The sequence below is a fragment of the Rhizophagus irregularis genome, chromosome 29 (assembly GCF_026210795.1).
Source record: "Rhizophagus irregularis chromosome 29, complete sequence".
Classification (NCBI taxonomy): domain Eukaryota; kingdom Fungi; phylum Glomeromycota; class Glomeromycetes; order Glomerales; family Glomeraceae; genus Rhizophagus; species Rhizophagus irregularis.
The window spans coordinates 3,279,468-3,301,072 of NC_089457.1; the positions used below are offsets into that span (position 1 = coordinate 3,279,468).

Sequence of the window (21,605 nt, forward strand, 5' to 3'; positions counted from 1 at the left end):
CAAATCACGTGATTTGTGTCGATCATTTCCTTTTTTAGGTCGAATGTTACACTAATTTCCAAAATCGGTAAGATCGATTTTTAGAAAAAATATTTTTTGTGGAACGGGTATCGCCCAAAAAGGAAATGATCTACATACCCGTGATCTACATCACGTGATCGGATGAAATAACGGATTGAACGGATGACCGGACCCTACCTCTAAATACAATATCTGATTCACTAGTGGTTTCCATAGTATTAAAGAATATGAAAGGATATCTTTCTTGACGATAAACATCATAAAATGATTCTGGTCTACCATATTGTTGGACAAGATGTTTACAAATGAAAAATCTATTACGAGTAAATGATAAACAACTGCAAATCCATCTTGTAATATCTGTTAAATAAAAATTATTGATTTTTACATTTTCAAGTTTTTTCCATTCTCTCTTAAAATCTTTTTTCCAAGATATGTGTTCTCTTTCATTTAAATATTTTTGATATTGTTGCTGATGATGAGGGATCAACCGGCTGATAATTATATAAATAAGAAGATCAATTCGTGAACGAAAAAACTTTAGTAAAAAATCCCGTTTTATAACTTTCCAGTGGGACTCCATCAACATTGTTGTACAAAAAATACAAATTTGATTTTCAATAGCAGCACGACTCACATTTTTTTTTGATACCAGTTGATCCAAAGATAAGCTCACACATATCGTAAATCATACTTAAAACAAAATTCATAAATTTCCTGAACTGACAATTTTCATATATCTTCTTTTGATAGAAATTCTCCTGCACAATTGGGAATAAGTGGATGTCGATGCAAATGAGTTTCTAATAATTCAATAATTTTAGGTCTAAGATCTATCTTTTGGACAAAAAATGAAATTTTTTTCTTTTTGATTAGATATTACAGGATAAAACTCAATATCAATAAAATCAAATGTTTCGTGAGCATCATAAGAACTATAAGTTGTAGTTTTTGGATATGTATTATCTGAAAACTTCTTTTTTAATGCTTTTTTGATATGTCATAAACATAATTGTATTTTTATATTATTCCAGGTTGATTGGGCAGCTGTAATCTGAGCGAAATCCTTGTCAGTTAAAAAAAATTGTAAATAATTTAACCCTCTAATTTGCAATTGGTTAAAAAATTCTACAAGAATTTCCATTTGTATACCATCATTTTTTTTTATACTATCTAATAAAAGATAAGCCAGTGCAAAACCAGTACCATCTGATTGCCCAATTACTGAATAGAGTTCAAAATCTAGAGCATTTGTTTTATCTGATAAAATAAAGAAAAGTTAAAATAAGTAAATTAAAAAAAAATCTTTTTTACTTACATGTTGCATCCACAACAATTTCCTTATTTGTTGACAAAAGTTCAAAGAAGAGTGTTATAAATCCCAAGTAATTTATTTCACCTTCAATATTCACTAAAATAATTTCATAGTTATATTCTTCAAGGAGCAATTTTGCAGATTTCAATTGATTATTTTTATCACGAATATACTTCTGTTTAATAAAATTAGCCCACCATGCATGAACTTGTTTTTGGATTAAATCTGGATTTTCTTGTTCAAGTTGCCGAAATATATCCTTTGGTGTAAAATTGATATATTGCTTTATTTTTTCTTTAATTGTATCACTAACAGCATATCTTTCTGAATGTTTATGCAATATGTCATATTTAAGATGAATAGTCACAAGAAAAGTATTCATATTAATAGATATAGTTATAAGTCCAAACGTTTTATATATTCACGATCTCTTTGTTTATTCAGATCTTCATTTTTACAAGGTTTTTTTGCTAATTGTTGACATTGAGAGCAATAATACCAATAAGTATAAATTTTGTCAGATTTTTTTGATAAATAGTGTTCTTTGTAACTATATAAAAGTATAATAATAATTAATAAATATAATAGTAATTATTATTTTAGTATAATATTAGTAATAAAAACACTCACATATAATAATAGCCATCTGCTTGTTCCACTAATTTTGCGACTTGTTTAGAAATATTACATGGCTCTTCTTTTAATAATTCATTTTTTATTATAAGAATACATGAAAAAAGAACACCATTTTCCTTATTTTCCAAGTATTCATTACTCCCAATTTCAACAATTTTATCATAGAGCTTTTTTTTAACATTATTCCAATATAATTGTTCTAGCTGATCTTTATCATTAAGATAATGAGTCCGATAAACAGTAGCTGCTTGTTCTTGACAATTAATATATGTTTTTAAATCACGTCCAGTTTTACTTGTAAAAAAATTTGTATCAAAATGCTGATAACATTTAGAACATTGTTTTTTACTGATAGAAGTCATCTTTATTGCATATTTTATGTTGTTAAATACATAATTATAAATAAAAAAATAAAAAAAATATAATATACACGTAATTATATATTTTATGTTGTTAAATACATAAATATAAAAAAAAACCATAATATACGCGTATACATACCTTTTGAATCTTCAAATTTTAACTTTTAAGACGGGTTATATTTTTTTTAACGTATTATATTTTGTGAGAAAAAAAAGATGATTGATATGATCGATATACAGTATAATTATTTGTTTATCCAATTAATGATAAGAATATGTGCCACATATGTGCCACAATATCACGTGATTGAAGAATTTTTCTGGGTGCTGTTGGGGTAGTTCTCTGATCCCGTATCAATACTTTGTTGCGTGGAAGTTGATTGATTTTCTGATCTCAAATCATTTATAACTTCCACTACTTTTTCTACTGATTCGTCATCCACCTTAAACTTCCCTTTATCTCTATCTTCCTCAAATTGTTTTGCGTTACAAAATTTTCTTACTCGCAAAGAACAGAATACTTGAAGAAAAAAGGATGAAATTAGAAAATGAAAATGAAAGAAATGAAAAAAAACAAAAAACTTTTCTAAACACATACCTTTTTGCGAAGAGCAGCAAGAACTGAAAACCTAAAGGAGAGAAGAACGAAATTAACAAGGAATGAAGAATGAAAGAAGCAAAAAGAATAATTCTAACCATTGCTTGCCCATAAAAAACTGCAAAGAACCGAATACCGAAATAAAAAATGGATGAAATTAGTAAAGGAGAATGAACGAAAAAAAAACAAAAAAAAAGATATACAACACCTGCCTTTTATGAAGAGCTGCAAGGAACCAAGAACCTAAAGAAAGGGTAAAATTAGAATGAAGAAACTACATAAAAATGAAAAGAGAAACACTGATCTTACTGAAAATCTAAAAAAAAAAGAGAAAACAAAATCAGCAAAAATAATGGAAAGGAAACCAAAAAAAGAATCAAAAGTAAAAAACACTTGCCTTTCACAAGAACTTAAAATTGAAGGAAAGGGATAGTAAAGGAGGACGAGAAAGAAAATTTTTTTTTATTATTATTGTGAAGAACTGCAAAGACTGAGACCTAAAAAGAAGAAAAAAATGTACATTAGCAAGGGAACAAGCAATAAAAGAAAAAAAAAATTAAAGGCCACCTTTCCGTATATAGAGAATTAAAGAACTGAAGTAATCGAGTTCTTGAAGACGAAATTAGGGGTTAATATAAGGAGTAGTTTCTTTTTTTTTTCTTCGTTATATACTCGTTAAGTTCCAGTATAATTATATATATCTTTTTTACAAATTTTTGTAGCTTAACGTACCAAAACTTAAAGACACACTCCTTGATTCTTTACACTCGCTTAAAAAATCTTTTTCGCTTAGATTCTGTTTATTTAAAAAAGAAACAACTACATTTGCAAAGAAACTAAGACCTAAAAGAAGAAAAGAACGTACATTAGCAAAGGAAAATAAGAAATAAAATAAAAAAAACAATATTTAAGCCTACCATGCTTTGAAAACCAACTAAAGCTTAGGAAGGACAGAAAAATATCTTGTAAGATATTTTGAAGATATGACATAGTATACACATTATTTGCATTCTTATAAGAATTATTGCAATGCTGATTAATTATTAATGTGAAGCTCAGTGGTCGAATATAAAGGTTTGAAACATTTTATTTCAGATGTAGAACCCTTTCTTGATTAGTGAAAGTCTACTATAGACTAGTTATTTTAAATGAAGAATTAAAGAAGTAAAAAAAAGCCTTTCTTTCAGCTTTTCGAAGCCGCCGAAGGGAAAGAAAGAGAGAAGTAATATAAATTTTTTTTTTTTAAAAAAAAAAATTTCATCAGTTCCACCAGTTTCCAGTTTGGTTTTCAAGTCGGATTATTAAATAAACTGAACCAGAACTGGAATTGAACCAGAAATTTTGGATTAAAATTTTTTAGAACTGAAACGGATTTTCAGTTCAGTTCCAGTTCAGTTTTTGGATAAAACTGGAACCGTTCAGAGCTTTAGTTTGGGATTCTAAATAAATGCTTTCTCTATCTTAATAAACTATTTATATTTTAAAAAAAATTAAAAAAAACTATATAAAATTAAAATTAAAAATTGGATAAAAAAAAAATAAAATTAAAAAATCTAAAATTAAAGATCAAAAATAATTCTAGTAAAATATATAAAAGGTTATATATGCAAAATTTTATTATAATATTCTATTTTATACTTTAAATTCTTTTAAAGAAAAAAATCTTTATAAAATAAAATTTACCAATACATTTTTTATTATAAAATTTTACTAATAAAAAAATATTATTTTCTATAAAAAATTTTCAAAACTCTTCAAATAAAAGATTCCATTAAAATTTCTCCAACAAAATTCTTTACCAAAAAATTTACTAATAAAAGTTTCTATATAAAAAAAATAAATGCTTTGTTTATCTTAGCAAACTAATTGCACTTTAAGAAAATTAAAAAATAACAAATATTAAAATTAAAAATTGAATAAAAAAATAAATTAAAAAATCTAAAATTAAAGATTAAAAATAAAATTAATAAAATATATAAAAGGTTATATATGCAAAATTTTATTATAACATTTTATTTTATACTTTTTTTTATTAAAAGAAAAAAATCTTTATAAAATTTTTTTATTATAAAACTTTACTATTAAAAAAAATATTTTATCAATAAATTTTCTGTTAAAAATTTTCAAAACAAAAAAAATCCCATTAAAACTTCTAATGAAATTTTTATAAAAAAAAAATCTTTTATTAAAAAAAAAATTTTTCCAACAAAATTCTTTACCTACCTTAGCAAATACTTTGCCTATTGGTAAACTGTTTGCACTTTAGCATTAAATGCTTTGCCCATCTTAGTAAACTGCACTTTAATGTTAAATTCTTTGCCTTTTGGCAAATTGTTTATACTTTATAGTATTAAATGCTTTGCCTACCTTAGAAAACTGTTTACACTTTAATATTAAATGCTTTGCCTATTGGCAAACTGTTTGCACTTTAACATTAAATGCTTTGCCCACTTTAGCAAACTGTTTGCACTTTAACATTAAATACTTTGCCTATTGGAAAACTGTTTGCACTTTAGTATTAAATGCTTTGCCTATCTTAGAAAACTGTTTGCACTTTAACATTAAATGTTTTGCCTATTGGCAAACCGTTTGCACTTTAGCATTAAATGCTTTGCCTATTGGCAACTGTTTGCACTTTAATGTTAAATCTTTGCCCATCTTAGCAAACTATTCACAAATACTTTGCCTATTGGCAAACTTTGTGTAACATAATTTTAAAGTTAAACTGTTTGACGATATTGGCAAAAGAATTTGACTGTAAGGTCAAATAGTTTGATGATAACAGCAAATCATTTAAACTTCGCAGTTAATCTTGACCGTCAAACAGTTTAACTCTCAACGTTAAACTTCTGTCCAGCCTAGCATTCCATAGACAGATACTGTATATGTATTAACGACTGAATTTCTACTGTAACTATGATGTAACTCTGTAGATCTATTACGCAATATAGTCATTAAAAGCAAGTAATTCCGTTGCACAATCTGTTCGATCTGTATCGAATTTTTCTTTTATGGATATTTATGATATTTATATTCCTAAGTATATCCGAAAGTATGACACATTTTTACGTAACGTCAAATCGTTTTTTTTTGCACTAATAATTTTCATTTTCAAGGCTATACGCTTATTATTGGTTAGACACTTTAAAAGAACCATGGGCGAGAAAGTTGATAGCAGATTTCGTGATGCCATTCAGGTATGTTGAAGGAAAACCAAAACTTCATTTTTAACCTATTAAATATGAAAATAAACCAAGAACTAAGCAAAGAGAAGCAAGCCATATTAATACTATGTCAGAAGAAGGTCAACTATTCCAAAAGAAAAAAAAAATGAATGTAACGTATCATACATATTTTATGTAGGGCAAATGGAACCGTAATTCCATTCGGTACAGCGGGAATTATGGTACAGCCACCTTTTTGTCGTCCAGTTTTAATGATAACGGTGTGGGACGTAGTGTGTCTCCTTTGGACGCACTACATCATGGGAATGAGTTTCCTCGAGGAGATGAGTTATCGAAACAAGAAAAAATATCTTTCCAGAATGCTTATCAACTTGACCGACAAAATGGAGATGATGGAGGAGAATGCGTTGAGTCGCCCAACGACATTGAATTTAACGCTTTCGGTGGAAAAAAGGAAGATTGTACTATTTATGTTCGGAGCGTCAGTCCGCAGCGGAATAGCAACACAGAGATCGGAGAGACGGACGTTATATTTCAACAACAGGTCAATAGCGGAGTCAAGAGTGGAAGCTATACCAGCATTATCGAATGTTGTCCTAATCAGGAAAGAACCCAGACTCTGCAGTCATCAATGGGGCAACTGCTCCGAATCGGTACCTTGGCAGGCACTACATGGACGAAAGAAATACCGAAGACCCCGTGTCATCTTGTTGTCCCAAACGTTCAATCTAGAGGAGCAAATATTCCTGAAACCATGTCTCCAGTGCCAGCGGGTGGCAAGCAGGATGAAGTTCGAGGGTGTCGCAATAGTTCAACCAATCCCCTAATGATAGTTGATATGATCGCAAGTGAATCAGATCGTTGCCGTGTTGCAACTTATATTAACCGTAATCTTGAAAGTGGAGATCCTCCTATATGTTATATGCGAGATGTTAAACAGTTTGGTTTTGATCATATCATCATTATCGGGAAACGTTACTGTGGACTTCTTTTTCTAGACTGTTTTGGTCGCGTGTTTGATTGGGACTCTATGAGCGATGTATTATGGCCACTTGGGGATTATTGGAATTTGACAACAAAAGAATCCCGGACTAGCAGTATAGTATGGGGTTTGGAATTCGATGGGACTATTGTTGAATTTGAAGATGGTATGTGAAGATTCTGCTCATTCTTTGTTATCTTATTTTTTATAATTATTTTCTTTTCTTCCAGATTCACCAAACGAATACTATACCTATCCTGTTGCAGAAAAAGACAAGAGAAAGAGTTCGAAAAAGAAGAAGAGCTCGAAAAAGAAGCATCACTGATTTGGTCTTTATATTGTGTGTCGATTAAGGATGATGTGCACTTTTTTCAATTTATGTTTGCTATTAATGGGTTATTTGTGCATTTCAAAAATAATGTGTATGCTACGTGTGATTCACTGTTACAAATAAACGTGTAAAAAATATAATTACATATGCCCTAGTCTCAAAAGATAGGATTGAAAATATTTTTCTGGCAGCATTGAAGACCCAATTTTAGCCATGTGATTTTTTTTTTCTGGCTTGCGAAATAGGACAGTGAAATCTGAAAAGATGTATAAACTTTTAATGGCATAGGTAAAGAAAAAATAGCGCGGATTAAAACCACACCTCAGGTTTCATCTTAAATCTAACTAAGGATGAAAAGGATTATGTAATGGCCGAAGTCTTAAAACAGAAACTTCGTTAATGTCCTGCGCATTTTTGCCGAGCCCGGACACGGTGTCCAGACTCTACCATTAGAAAAATAGTATTTCTTACACATGTATTTTCAAACATATATTAATAAAGCATCTGCAGTTAGTGTAACACTTTTATTTTAATATTTACTGCTAAGTCTTTTTTGCCAAACGTCATAGAAAATAGTATTTCGAATTCAAATTTCCAAAATGTGCAGGAACGTGGCGCAGGAAAAAAGAAAATAACGAAAATAAAATAAAGGTAACGACAGAAAGAATAAACCAAAATATATACTAGGTAGAGGGAGGACTAAAAATAATGACAGAGACAAATAAAGGTAGGGAGCTCAAAAAGAACCAAAACTCAGCACACACATTTCATCAACAGGTAGTAACTTCGTTGGTAAGAACCTCTTCTAAAGATGAAGGTCCAGCTTGCGAACCGCTTGGCCAGTTAGCTTTAAAAGCGTAAGAACTAAATGCACTACTTTTTATAAAAAAAACATGGCTAATTTGCTGACTACTGCGCCATGTGATTAATTCTTTTTTTCTGCGCAATTTATTTATTTATTTATTTTATGTGAAGCCGGACAGCCAAATAAACAGGATAAACTCCCATCGGAGTACGATCCTAATTCTTGTCATCATCCCGCCAGGAACCAGTAAAAGCTCAAGGAAGGACCCTAACTTCTAATTATATAAAAGGGCCATAGCTTATCCTACCGCTACGGCCAACGTAAGGATAAGGAACATCCAAAAAAAATAAAAAAAAAAGGAACCATAACGAATATGAATATATAATTATAAGAAGTTGTGGCAATCTACACATTATAAATAGAATAGTTCAACGTACAAACAGGTGAAGAATAGTTAATTATATCAGTTCTGTCTAAATGATTAAAAAAAGGACCACTATGTAAAAAATTTGAAGAAGTGAATAAAATAAACAAAAAATCTTTTTCTAGTTTAAAGTTCCAAAAATTATTACAAAAAGGATTGGAATAAACAATAAATTTTCTCTTCCGGGGGTTATGGTCGGAGATTAGTAGAGTATTTTCGTGAGTATCTGAACGGTTGGACCTATTGTTTTTGCGATAATCCACAAAAGATTTTTTTGTAAGGTTTAATTCTTGACGAAGAACCTTCCATTTTTCATTACAAGGTTTCCATAGGTCAGTTTTAAAGATTAAACTACAATGATGGAAGAATGGTAATAAAAGGTGGTAATAGCTTTGGTGGTATTGAAATGTGATCGAAAAATTCCAACCAGATCACGTGTGATGTAAGATCTCATTAATAGTAGCACTACCGGATGAATAGGTTCATTCTGAAAAGCCCATCTGAACGTTTTGGAATATTTAATTGAATCATTAATTAATAAAGGATGCTTGTCCGCATTATTAGCAAGTATATCAATCAAGTCCTGTCCCAGCTTCTTGAAGATATTAACAATTGTAGTTCGCAGTTGAAGACATGTCCAAAAATGATCGTTCGTTTCTAGGATATTATTACAGAAAAAACAATTAAGTTTATCCGCAGGTAAAAGTAACGGAAAGTTTTGGTGTAGGATATCTTTAGTTGGTAAAGAAAAAGTAGAGCATCTAATTTTCCACTTAGTATCTTTGGAGTGTGCGATCGTAGTCGTATCATTTCTTCCATTATAATCAAACCATTTAGCAGATAAAGACCAATCAATGAGATTATCTTTGGTAGCTTGTTTAATTGGTCCAAGTGATTGGTGATTAAGGTGAGTTTCAATTCTTCTATAATTTAGTATAGTGCCTACACATTTACGTACATCCTTATCTAAAGGGATGTTATTGTTCCATTTAAGAGTTAGGGTTTGATGAGGTAAATGATCCTAAATGATCTGAGTAGGTATTGGTTGAAGAAGACCTACTTTGGCTAGTGCATCAGCTCGGTCATTATAATGATCATTTGAATGTGCTTTAACTTTAATAAAACAAACGACTAATTTTAATTCCTAAATTAAGTGGTGAATGGAAGACCATAGGATATTGTTATTAATTTTGTTAAATCTTCGTGGAGAAATTGAAGAAAGATTTTTAGATTTGTGAAAAGTATCAATTGCTGCTTGTGAATCTGTAAATATTCGAACTCTGCAAGATGGCGGACATACTGCAAGATACATTAGAATTGCCATGGTTTCAGCCTTGGTCAAGGAAGGAAAATATTGAATAGATCCGTTATAAGTAAAATTAACAGTAGTTAAGTTGGATGTCGTCCAACCATATCCCATAGGAAAACCACCTTCTGTCGTATTAGCATCAAATAAGCCATCTGTATAAAAATCTAACAATAAGAATTCAGAAAGACCATGAGCAATATTTGACAATTCAGTTTTATGTTCCTGATTGTAGAATAGCGAATTAATTAGTCTAGAGTTAATTCTAATATGTTTATTATGCTCTTGGGAAATTCCCACTGGACGAAAGTCTATTGTTGAACTATGACCACGTTGGACCAAAAAATCATTATAAGCCAATAATCTATAATGGGGTGATTATACTTTAATAATTGAAATGAATTAAGCAACCAGGTAGGCGAACAACATAACTCTGATTTTTTCTTTTTGCCCAGACAAGTAGTTAAAATTAAGTTTTTAAATTTAATCTGAACGATACATTTAGGTCTCATATCTCCAACATAATAGCTGTAGTGTGAGGAACATCCAGAATACCGAACAATAGTGTTAGGAGTAGAACGAGAGTATTGTCATTAGATGATGGTGAAATGTTTTGATGAATCTAATGTTTCACATAAGAAACAGGCGTGCAATCTGGAAAATGAGTAGTGCTCAATAGTTTGCTATAAATTATATCATTAAGGTGTAGAACCCAAGCAGTGACCTATTGTTGAGAACGCTTATGATGTATGTGAGGTTTCATAAAGACTGGTAGAACGGTAGGACGCGGTGTGGTAGGGTTTTGTATAATGGGTTTATCCAAATTGAACATTAATCTTCCTTGATTGTTAATCGTAATAATGTTATCTTTTAAAAATTGGTACCATCTTGGGATTTTACCACCTTTGTGTTCCAGTTGAGCTTTAATTTCGTTATATTCTACTAAATAAGCATTATCTTTAGTAATGATATGGTCTAAAAACATAATACCTTTAGTCCTAAGACTATTAAGGTGAGCGAACAAATAATTAGGATCAATAACATAATGTGCTATAGGAAAATTACCACCTTTACACTGGTAAAAAAATGGTCTATCCTACACATATCCTACACATATCTTACATATATCGGGTACTCAAAATGTAGAAAATCATACACAAATAATACACATATCATACACATATCAGGTACTTATATATATAGTATACCTATCAGGTACCTGATATATGTATGATATATATATTAGTACCCGATATGTGTATGATATGTGTATTATTTGTGTATGATTTTCTACATTTTGAGTACGTATGTGTAAGATATGTGTAGGATAAATCACTTTTTTACCAGTGTTAGTAGTAAATTTAAAATTTGAAGAAAGGGAAAGATTGTAAAATTTAAAGAAAGTTAACAAAGATTCAATTCGAGAAAAATATTTTAAAGGTTGTTCAAATAAATCAAAAAAATTAATAGGTGAATTAGGTAAGAAATATTTTTGTTGAGTAAGCAAAAATAAAAATTTTAAAGTATTTGAAGTGTGAGGACAATTTGCTTGCGCAATTAATAAAGATGACTGAACTTTTAATTGGTGATCGAAAAAATTAATTATATGCAGATAAATTAAACTGTGAAAAACAGTATTAAAAGTGCTTTTAGAGAGGGATAAAGATTGTTTTAAAGTGGAGCGTAAATGAATGTTAATTTTATTACATTGGTTTGTGGAAAGAATAAAATGTTGTGAGAAATATTCAATCCTCAGTATAATAACTTTGTTAATCACATAAATCACGTGATCATACGTAAGTTTTTTCTTTTTGATAAGCATGGTAACGTATCTAATTGAATTGTAAATTTTCTTAATACTGTTTATGTGACAATCATCAATATTAAAATGAACGCCCAAAATACGTGTAGCTTTGTTTTTGGAAAGTACCGGGACTTTAATTTTTGATCCAAATTCAATTTCAATATGTGTAATAGACCTTGATGAATCTGTTGTTAATTTTTTCCTGGCGTGTCTATTGGCTAAAATAATAGTTTTCTCTTTGTTAATGAGAATATTAGCCAATTGGTAAAAGTTATCCGCAATCTTCAAGTTATGTTTAAGTTGATTTAAATTTTCAGCTAACCATGTAGTATCATCAAGATAACCTAACACTTTGAGAGAAAGTGATTCTTCAATATAATCAATGTTTTGTTGATTAGGAGGTACCGGAAAAAAGCATGTTTTGGGTATTCATGCTGTGTAATCAATACCCTTATATGGTGATTCGTTGATAGCTTCAAACATCAGATCATAATAGATAACTCATAAGAGAGGGCAAATAGATTCACCTTGATCAATGCCAGTATAAACCTTATAAGGATCTCTTATTCGCTCGTTAAAAATGACTTGATTGGATCTACAGTCAACTCTCTTTATAGTCACACATTTGGGACAGTCCATATTTGGTGATTATAAAGAGATGTGACTATATAAAAAATTTCTTATATTAGTATATCATAATTCCGGCCAAAAATTAACATAATTTTGGCCAAAATTATACTTAAAACTTTATTGTATTGTAACTCCTCCAATATTAATCGTAGAGAGATGATCGTACCGCCATTTGATTCGCCTTGATGAGACGGTTCTAATGGTATAAAATACATCGAAATCCAATCACTAGATTAATTTCCGAAATTAAAAAAATATTAATGGTTTTTGTGTAATAACTCTGCCAATATTGATCCTAGAGAGACGATCTTACTACCATTCGATTCGTCGTGATGCGACGAATCTAATGGTATAAAATACATCGAAATCCAATCACTAGATCAATTTCCGAAATTAAAAATTATTAAATAGTTTTTAAGTAAGAATCATCAATATTGATCATGTAGAGATGAGCTACCACCATTCGATTCGTCTTGATGAGGCGATTCCAACGAGTATTAATCGTCTTTTTCACTTATCGTTTACTGGCCAAGACCACCCATTGCCTCTTATGAGACTAATCTCGGGTCCTGCGTCCTATCATCTTCATTTGGATTAATCGTCTTTTTACAATCACTAGGTATCGAGATATTTAGCAAAATGTTAAATGGCGCAGTAAACGTAAATCAAGAAATATAATAATGCCGATGCTTAACATTTTGTTGAATAACTCATCAGCCAGTGATCGGAAAAGGATAAAACGGGGTTGGTGCCCTATCTTGTGGTTGTTACCTCCGAGACTCATTAAGCTCGAGTATGGTGAGGTCGCAGGTTCGGATTCCCATGACCACAGAAATAAAAAGAATTTTACTGCAGACGCTACAACCAATAGCGTGAAGGTACAGGGATTAGCGTAGTTGGACTGCATCATGGCGGAATTGAATTGGGCCTGGGCATCGGTTAAGAAGCCGCACATTTCAACTAAAGGTCACAGTATCCTTCTAACGTTCCCGCGAGGCCATTGGCATGCGCGCAGCCCCTGTCCTCGAGGTCACTATTATACTGGGGACTTCCCGTCCGGGTGGTCACTCCACGATACCACTTGGGGCCAGTAATAGCTGATGGTCGTCCTAAATGGTAAAGCGAGGTGCAAGTGCCTTAGCCGGTAGCTAGACCTTCGTTAGGTCTTAGGACCAACCAAGCGTGTTCGCACAGAACAGGTAGCATGGCTATAGGGTTCGATTCCTACTCCTGGGTTCTCATGGCTGATCCCCTGGTGGTCCGATACCTACCGTAAGGGGGTGATCCCTGGACAGATGCCTCGCTACTTCTGTTTGAGCTGGTCACTACAAAGTATACCACTTGGCAAACAACTGTATTATTGCTTGGTAATCACCGCGGCTGTAATGGCCTTTGAGTGGAGGACTTAAGTATCCAACATGGTGGTATGGAAGGGTACATAGATGGTTGACTGTTACCTGTCGAAAGTCCTCCATGAAAGTAGATGCCTTTCTAAAGGTCGTTAAATAAATTGAGTATCAGTATCATGCAATGGGTATAGGATGAGTAGACGGCGTGTACCTAGCTTCAGATCAGCCTAAATGGCCCGATAGGGGTGTCTTCTGGTGCTGTTACCTGAGGAATTAAGTACTTGGTATAATGGTTGCCCAGCGAAGATGATAAGACACTGCATTCCGCATTAGTCTCATAAGAGACAATGGGTTTGGTTTCTAGCCAAGCTACGTAGCGGAAAAGGATAAAACTACCACTATTCGATTCGTCTCAGTGAAACGATTCTAACAAGCTATGGTACATCTTTGTATGATTATTAGATGCCAAGTTATTTAATATATTCTTTATATAACTGTGATTATAAACAGTTCTTTTTAATATAAGATTTTTGAGGATAGGTGTGATAGTGACTATAGATAGATTGTGACTATATAGGATAGATTTTAATAATAAAGTGTTTTGAACATTCAACTGGTGTGACTATATAGTAGAATGTGACTATAACGGGAGTGACTATAGAGGGAGTTGACTGTATTAATAAATAGCGCTAAAAAAAAAGTAATAATATGTAATGGTAAATTAATTCGCATTAAGGCCCATTTTAAAAGAGGTATATCTGACCGATTATAGGCTTTAGACAAGTCCTGAACCATGATGAAAAGTGGTTTCTTTAAGGTATTAGCAGCGGTAATTGACGCCTGTATGTTAAAAATGATTTCCATACAAGAAGAACCTTGTACACCAGCTCTATTATTATATTGGAGAATATTATTGTCACTTAAGTATCTATTTACAGTCCTGGTTATAAGTTTCCTTACGCCAACATTTATGAAGTCATGTGATAACCTATTCTGAAAATTTCCAGGATTGAAAATCAATACTAATCTTGGTCACATACAAAATTATAAGTCTGTACAATATATAAATTAAAAGTTAGATGATTGATGAATTTTGTGTTATATAAAATATTATCGCGCTTTCATGAATATTTTCGTTTCTTTATTATTTATCTTTCTATTAAGCCTTTTAGTATATATATATATTTTTGATATATTAATTTTTAAGTATCATTATGCATTTCTTTAGAATTTTTATCAGATTAGATACATAGCCAGAGAATTTCAATTATACTATAATCTTCCTTTTATTTTTTCACAATTTTTGAATGGTGTTGAAAATTATTAATTTTATGCAGTATTTATTTTAAGTTTTTTTTGTTAAAAATCTTATAGGAATAAGCCAAGAGATCCCTTTTATAGATACTGTGCATAAAATGGGTATTAAGGTTCTGCTGAAAGCAAATTGGTTTGCTAAATTTTTAAAGCAAAAAAATGACTATCAAAATGGATTTTTTGCAAATAGTATGATTTTTTTATTATTTAAATCTTTATTTTAATGGTATTTTTGGCCAAATAAGTGGCCATAATTTTAATTATAATGAATGTAAGTAACTATTTTTACAAAATTTTACTTTAGTTCAATTGAATATTTACGCACAAAAAACTATTTTAAATAATTTATTAGGAAAAACCAACATTTTGCAGCTAAAATTCATTGATCATCTAACTTTTGATTTATATATTATACAGACCTTTAATTTTGTATGTGATCAAGATTAGTATTGATTTTTAACCCTGGAAATTTTTAGGATAGGTTATCACATGACTTCGGAAAATATAGGGGTAAAGAAACTTATGACCAGGCCTGTAGGCGATCATTAAAAATCTTTGTCAGAATTTTTCTTGCTACTTCCAGCAGAACAATAGAACGTGTATATTTGATATCGTTATCCCACCATTGCGGTTTGAGAATTAGATATAAAAGGGCTTTTTGCCAGCTATCGGGAATGACGCCTTGTTCAATAATGAAGTTATATAAGTAAACCAATTCATCAAGAAATCGCGATAAAAGTTTTTTAAAGATTTTATAGGTAAGTTTGGATATGCCTGGTGCCTTGTTATTGGGAAGTGTTTTAAGAATATCGATCAATTCCTCTTTATTTATGGGATTACATAAAGTATCAAGCGCCTCTTGAGGAATATTTGGTCTTTGTAAGTAAATTCTATTCCAATAAGGATTAAAGCCTATGTTTTCATCAAATTTGTTTTTACTTGTGTCTTTTAATCCTATATTTTGAAAATGTGAATTTGTGATATTAGCTATAATGTTCCGATCATTCGAAAATTTAATTTCATTATCCTCTGAATATTTGATGCGATCAAGAGTAATTTTGCGAGGTTGCCTTTCCAATATTGAGTTTAGCATTCTTTTATTATTATGTTTGATGTCATCATCGCGTCGATTGATGAATTTTGTGATTTATTCTGTATCCCATTTAGAACGTTTTTGATCAAGTTGCGTTTTAATATGCGATGTAAGGAATTTGATGGTATCCAGGACTTCAACAAATGTTTCATTGCTATTAATAGTGGTGGGTAGTATAGGTAATGATTTAATATCATTAATACGTAATAATTTTTGTAACCATTTCTTTTTCTTCTTCCAATACTTATAAAACACCTCATGTATATCATTGAGTGCGATGAAGTCTTTGTCGTTATTATTAAGCTCCATATTAAAACGTTCATATAACTGCTGATCCTTCATGATCGATTCATTATCTTTAAAGAAAATTTTTATTGAATCCAACTGGTAAAGCTAGTTATATAATATTCTTATGTGTAGAGGTAAATTCGAGCATTTTGGTGAAGAGTGTTTATATTTTTTAGCCTTAGCTTTATCTAATGCTAATTTGATATTTCTATTAATTTGATTCATTCGTTAATTAATAAAAATGTTAGGTGTTAGAGAATTGTTGTCCAAATAACTTAGGTTATTCTTGATGTGTTAAAAAGTTTTGAAAACATGCCTATTGGTCTTTGTCCATATCATTTGTGTTGTATTGGAATTCATAATTTGAAGAGTCACGTGATATTGAGAAGGACTTGTAGCTTTTAAAACCATCGTTAGGATGATCTATAGATATTTTAAGCTAGTGTTCCAAAAAAATCCGATCTGATCCGGATCGCGATTTGATCCAAGTCGAATCGGTTCGGTTTTAAAATTCTGATCCGTAGATCAGATCAGATTTTAAAAAATCTTATCTGATCAATTTCAGATCGGATCAGATCATAACACAAAAAAATCTGATCCGATCTGAATAGATTCGGATCAGATTTTTTTTTAAATAAAAAAAAAAATTTTTTTTTTTTAATTTACTTTTCCTGGATGAACGGACGAAGCCGGACGACTAAGATTTAAAAGAATGAACCCTTAGGTAAGTTTCGTTTCTTTTTTTGTTTTTTACTTGAGAGAACGTAATTAACGGTTCCTTTCTTTTTTAGTAGGAAGCCTGGACGAACGAAACCTAACGACACGACCAGAATTTAAAAAAAATGAATGAACTATGGTAAGTTCGTTCCTTTTTTTTATTTTTTATTTATTTTTTATTTAAAGGGAATGTAATTAACGTTCCTTTCTTTTTTTAGAAAGCCTGGATGTGAGACGAAGGAATGGCCAGGATTTAAAAAGAACGAACATATTTGATTCGTTTTAACATTTTTATTTTTATTTTCTTAAGGAATGTAATTAATGTTCCTTTCTTTTTTTTAGGAAACCTGGACGTGAGACGAAGGAATGGCAGGATTTAAGAAAATGAACTATGGTAAGTTCGTTTCTTTTATTTTATTTTATTTTTCTCCAAGGGAACGTAATTAACGTTTACTTTCTTTTTTTAGGAAACTTGAACGTGATACGAAGGAACGACCAGGATTTAAGAAAATGAACTATGGTAAGTTCGATTTCTTTTATTTTATTTTATTTTTTTTACTTAAGGGAACGTAATTAACGTTACCTTTCTTTTTTTTGGAAACCTGGACGTAAGACGAAGGAACAGACCCAGGGATTTAAGAGCAAACTATGGTAAGTTCGTTTCTTTTATTTTATTTTATTTTTTACTTAAGGGAACGTAATTAACGTTCCTTTCTTTTTTTAGGAAACCTGGACGTGAGACAAAGGAACGACCAGGATTTGAACGAATTATGGTAAGTTTGTTTCTTTTATTTTATTTTTTACTTAAGGAAACGTAATTAACGTTCGCCCTTTCTTTTAGGAAACCTGGATGTGAGACGAAGTTGAACGACCAGGATTTAAAAAAAGAACGAACTATAGTAAGTTCGTTTTTTTTTGTTTTTTTTTTATTTTTTACTTAAGGGAACGTAATTAACGTTATAACTTCTTTTTAGAAAACCTGGATGTGAGACGAAGCTGAACGACCAGGATTCAAAAGAACGAACTATGATAAGTTCATTTTTTTTTGTTTTTTTTTATTTTTACTTAAGGGAACGTACTAATTTGTTCCCTTTCTTTTTTAGAAAACCTGGACGTGAGACGAAGCTGAACGACCAGGATTCAAAAAAATGAACTATGGTAAGTTTATTTTTTTTATTTATTTTTTATTTTACTTAAGAGAACGTAATTAACGTTCCCTTTCTTTTTCTTTTAGAAAATCTGGACACTGAAATGAAGCTAAACGACAGGATTCAAAAAAATGAACAGTATGATAAGTTCGTTTCTTTTTTTCTTTACTTGAGGGAACGTAATTAATGTTCTCACTTTTTTTAAGACAAAGGACCAGATCCGAATCAGATTCGGATCGGATTCAAATCGGATTCAAATGGATTTGAGTCAGATTCGATCAAATTGAACCAGAATGCTGATTCGGATCGGATCAGATCAGATTTATTAAAATAAAAATCAGATCAGATCAGATTTAAGCTGAATCCAGTCTGAATCGATCTGTTAAGAGCGCTAATTTTAATTACACGATGGTCAGGAACTTATAATAGGAATTATTAACAATTGAAAATTCTGTAATATTATTGAAAAAGGTTAGTTGATCCAAATATATAATTAATAGTAGAAGGTATTTTGTTTTTATCTTCTGAAAAGAACATTGTAACCTGAGAAATCAGAATAATCACGTGAGCGGATGAATAAAAGACCAAATGCAACAAGGATAAATAGTTAACCGATGGATAAATAATTAGCTGAAAGATAAATAATTAACCGATAAAATAATATTTATAGTTTAGTCACGAGATAATTAAATATGATAATATATCTTTATTTTCTTATTGTTCTTAAATTTTTATTAGTAGAAAAGTTAGAAATAGTAGAAATAATTTTCTTAAAAATGTATAAATATAGGTGTGATTTGTTAGGAATTCCGCAGTCAGTTTTTGACTCAAATTTAATAAAATAAATATTAATTATTAAAAGTTATTTTGAATATATATAGCTCAATTATACGCTTGAGAATTAATTAATGTTATATTATTAAATTCAGGAAAAGTAAAGAAAGGAAGTTATTATTGTATGAAATATAATAAGAAGTTAGGAGAACCTCGCAGTTTATAAGAATAAGTAGTAATATTTGAAAGAATAAATATTACGCTGAAGAATAATATTTTGGGAATATTATGAATAAGTGGTAGTATTTGAAAGAATAAATACTACGAATATATGAGAAAGAAAGCGAGAAGTTAAGAGAAAAGTAAATCTAAAAGTAAGCGAAATAACGAGAAATAAAGTTGTATGAGAAAGATGTGTTTATCGCAATTGGCGGACGTGGGTGACAATTTGGTGCAATCGCTCGAAAGGAAATGATCAATGATTAAAAGAAATGAAATATGATCATTCTGACTATCTTCATATAGTTAGGTACGCTGCGTGGTATTTTAGAGGATCTGGACTTGAGTATAAAAAAGAAAAAAGTTATTAAGTGTACAATGAGAAATAAAAAAGAAGTACAAGTAATGAAGGATAATCAAAGCGCAGTGTTGCTTGTGATTAGGAGATTTATCAGGAAATTATGAAGTTTATTATAAGAAGTAAAGAAGTATATGTTAGTATGAAAAAGGACTAACATGAAATGAAAGAAAAATACACTAAACGATGTATAAACCTGATAAATAAGAAATAAAAAGTTGTTAATGACAAACCTCAGAAACTACCTACTTCGATGTGAAGGTAGAGGTAAGCCTTAGTATAGGTTATTGAAAGTAAAATAAGTAAAAGGAGATAATTTACATAAGAATTATTGGAGTTAAGTTAGTCACAATAATTGACTATAGAAGAAAATAAGACCGTATTGAGATTTCGCAGTAGAAAGTAAATCTAATAAAAGAAATAATGCAAAAGTTGCGGGTGATATAAACAAGAGGTTGCGTGGGAACGCTACAGAAAAACACTAGTGGTTATGTGGGAACCTTTAAAATGACTTGCATGCTCGGATTTTTAAGCTGCGTAATTGTAAATTTTTGTTTAATTATATTCGCTTCCAATAAATAGTGCTTTAAAATTAAGGTTTTTATTCGTGACTCAATTTAGCTCTCCTTATTAGAAGGTCCAGTTATGTGGGAATCTTTAAAACGCTATAAGATTATAAGTTGTGGGTTAAGGTTAGGGTTAGGGTTAAGGTTAGGGTTAGGGTTAAGGTTAGGGTTAGGGTTAAGGTTAGGGTTAAGGTTAGGGTTAGGTTAAGGGTTTGGGTTAGGGTTAGGGTTAGGGTTAGGGTTAGGGTTAAGGTTAGGGTTAGGGTTAGGGTTAGGGTTAGGGTTAGGGTTAGGGTTAGGGTTAGGGTTAGGGTTAGGGTTAGGGTTAGGGTTAGGGTTAGGGTTAGGGTTAGGGTTAGGGTTAGGGTTAGGGTTAGGGTTAGGGTTAGGGTTAGGGTTAGAGGTTAGGGTTAGGGTTAGGGTTAGGGTTAGGGTTAGGGTTAGGGTTAGGGTTAGGGTTAGGGTTAGGGTTAGGGTTAGGGTTAGGGTTAGGGTTAGGGTTAGGGTTAGGGTTGGGGTTAGGGTTAGGGTTGGGGTTGGGTTAGGGTTAGGGTTAGGGTTAGGGTTAGGGTTAGGGTTAGGGTTAGGGTTAGGGTTAGGGTTAGGGTTAGGGTTAGGGTTAGGGTTAGGGTTAGGGTTAGGGTTAGGGTTAGGGTTAGGGTTAGGGTTAGGGTTAGGGTTAGGGTTAGGGTTAGGGGTTAGGGGTTAGGGTTAGGGTTAGGGTTAGGGTTAGGGTTAGGGTTGGGGTTGGGGTTAGGGTTAGGGTTAGGGTTAGGGTTAGGGTTAGGGTTAGGGTTAGGGTTAGGGTTAGGGTTAGGGTTAGGGTTAGGGTTAGGGTTAGGGTTAGGGTTAGGGTTAGGGTTAGGGTTAGGGTTAGGGTTAGGGTTAGGGTTAGGGGTTAGGGTTAGGGGTTAGGGTTAGGGTTAGGGGTTAGGGTTAGGGTTGGGGTTAGGGTTAGGGTTAGGGTTAGGGTTAGGGTTAGGGGGTTTAGGGTTAGGGTTGGGGTTAGGGTTAGGGTTAGGGTTAGGGTTGGGGTTAGGGTTAGGGTTAGGGTTAGGGTTAGGGTTAGGGTTAGGGTTAGGGTTAGGGTTAGGGTTAGGGTTGGGGTTAGGGTTAGGGTTGGGGTTGGGGTTAGGGTTAGGGTTAGGGTTAGGGTTAGGGTTAGGGTTAGGGTTAGGGTTAGGGTTAGGGTTAGGGTTAGGGTTAGGGTTAGGGTTAGGGTTAGGGTTAGGGTTAGGGTTAGGGTTAGGGTTAGGGTTAGGGTTAGGGTTAGGGTTAGGGTTAGGGTTAGGGTTAGGGTTAGGGTTAGGGTTAGGGTTAGGGTTAGGGTTAGGGTTGGGGTTGGGGTTAGGGTTAGGGTTAGGGTTAGGGTTAGGGTTA

The 21,605-nt window shown here is 31.7% G+C and overlaps 5 protein-coding genes across 5 annotated transcripts; 1 reads left to right on the forward strand and 4 right to left on the reverse strand.

The window, feature by feature from the left end:
• The first annotated feature begins 5,920 nt into the window (after positions 1-5,920).
• Positions 5,921-7,609, forward strand: OCT59_020050 (uncharacterized protein). Its single transcript, XM_066143926.1, has 3 exons — positions 5,921-6,129; positions 6,296-7,265; positions 7,330-7,609. The coding sequence occupies exons 1-3, from the start codon at positions 5,944-5,946 to the stop codon at positions 7,422-7,424; spliced, it is 1,251 nt and encodes a 416-aa protein (XP_066005630.1). The 5' UTR covers positions 5,921-5,943; the 3' UTR covers positions 7,425-7,609.
• A 1,396-nt stretch (positions 7,610-9,005) lies between these two features.
• On the reverse strand, positions 9,006-10,079 carry OCT59_020051 (uncharacterized protein; the record flags this gene model as incomplete). Its single annotated transcript, XM_066143927.1, has 3 exons — positions 9,006-9,625; positions 9,716-9,803; positions 9,960-10,079. 3 exons carry the CDS (start codon positions 10,077-10,079, stop codon positions 9,006-9,008), a joined length of 828 nt encoding a protein of 275 aa, XP_066005631.1.
• Positions 10,080-10,689: 610 nt separating this feature from the next.
• Positions 10,690-10,950, reverse strand: OCT59_020052 (uncharacterized protein; the record flags this gene model as incomplete). Its single annotated transcript, XM_066143928.1, has 1 exon — positions 10,690-10,950. The coding sequence occupies one exon, from the start codon at positions 10,948-10,950 to the stop codon at positions 10,690-10,692; it is 261 nt and encodes an 86-aa protein (XP_066005632.1).
• A 4,632-nt stretch (positions 10,951-15,582) lies between these two features.
• On the reverse strand, positions 15,583-16,155 carry OCT59_020053 (uncharacterized protein; the record flags this gene model as incomplete). The annotated part of the gene is made up of 1 exon (XM_066143929.1): positions 15,583-16,155. One exon carries the CDS (start codon positions 16,153-16,155, stop codon positions 15,583-15,585), a length of 573 nt encoding a protein of 190 aa, XP_066005633.1.
• A 54-nt stretch (positions 16,156-16,209) lies between these two features.
• OCT59_020054 (uncharacterized protein) lies at positions 16,210-16,497 on the reverse strand (the record flags this gene model as incomplete). Its single annotated transcript, XM_025326921.2, has 1 exon — positions 16,210-16,497. The coding sequence occupies one exon, from the start codon at positions 16,495-16,497 to the stop codon at positions 16,210-16,212; it is 288 nt and encodes a 95-aa protein (XP_025173702.2).
• Between the last annotated feature and the right edge of the window lie 5,108 nt (positions 16,498-21,605).